Source organism: Papilio polytes, unplaced genomic scaffold, assembly GCF_000836215.1.
Source record: "Papilio polytes unplaced genomic scaffold, Ppol_1.0 DF823742.1, whole genome shotgun sequence".
Taxonomy (NCBI): domain Eukaryota; kingdom Metazoa; phylum Arthropoda; class Insecta; order Lepidoptera; family Papilionidae; genus Papilio; species Papilio polytes.
Window position 1 is genome coordinate 716 of NW_013525462.1, and position 954 is coordinate 1,669.

At 47.9% G+C, this 954-nt stretch overlaps 1 protein-coding gene across 1 annotated transcript; it reads right to left on the reverse strand.

Moving 5' to 3' along the window:
* Positions 1-169: 169 nt before the first annotated feature.
* On the reverse strand, positions 170-948 carry LOC106103444 (DNA excision repair protein haywire-like). Its single transcript, XM_013283223.1, has 2 exons — positions 844-948; positions 170-596 (listed from the first exon to the last, which is right to left on the reverse strand). Exons 1-2 carry the CDS (start codon positions 879-881, stop codon positions 170-172), a joined length of 465 nt encoding a protein of 154 aa, XP_013138677.1. The 5' UTR covers positions 882-948.
* Between the last annotated feature and the right edge of the window lie 6 nt (positions 949-954).

Sequence of the window (954 nt, forward strand, 5' to 3'; positions counted from 1 at the left end):
AAAGATACCCTGCCTTTTGGGGGGAGACAAGGTTATATGGGTTTGATCCACTAAAACCCCCTAAATGATCAACGTTGAGTGCATAAAGAGGGGGTTTGGGGATCTCCGTGAATCGCGCTGCACCCACTACAAATCGAAAAATTTTAAGTAGATGTCAAAACTACTCAAATCAAGACCATGTAAATGGTTCATCGGGACAAGGGTTTTGTGTATTATATCGGAATATATTGTAGGTGGAGCAGGTAGCAGTACCTAGTCTCTGCGCCTCCTGGCGCCGCGAGCCGCCGTGCGAGGAGATCTGGATGAGGACGTTGGCCTCGGGCAGGTCGAAGCTGGTGTCGGCGACCTTGCTCACGAAGATGGTGTTAACTTTGGGGTTGAACTTGAAGTTCTGCAGGATCTGAATGCGCTCGCTCTGCGACGTGGGCCCGTAGATGTAGGGCTTGTTCATCTTGACGGCGTAGTGGCGCAGCGCGAACACGTTGTCGGAGAACACGATGGTCTTGTCGCCGCGCTTCTCGTGGTACTTCACCAGGAACTGGCACGCGCGGAACTTCGACGGGTTCATCACGTACAGTAACATCTTCTTGTTTATTCTGAAAATCAATTATCATCTATAGTAAAACTTTGAGTGTATTGATAAAAAATTTACTTATTATATTTTACCTATTATATTTATATTTAAGGTTACTTAAATTATAATAGAATGAGAATGAGAAAAAGCCCTTGGGCTTTCGTTGATGATTATGATGAAATAATGAATAAGTTTTTATAAGGTGAGGCGGATGGCGCACGGAGAAAGCTGGTTGGTAGTTGTGAGTGACTGAGTGAGGAGAGACTGACTTCTGTATGAGGTACTCGCGGTAGAACTCGGGCGTCATGGGGCACCACACCTCGGCGCACTGCACGCGCGCGATGTAGCCCGCCGCCTGCAGCTCCAGCCAGTTGGCCTCG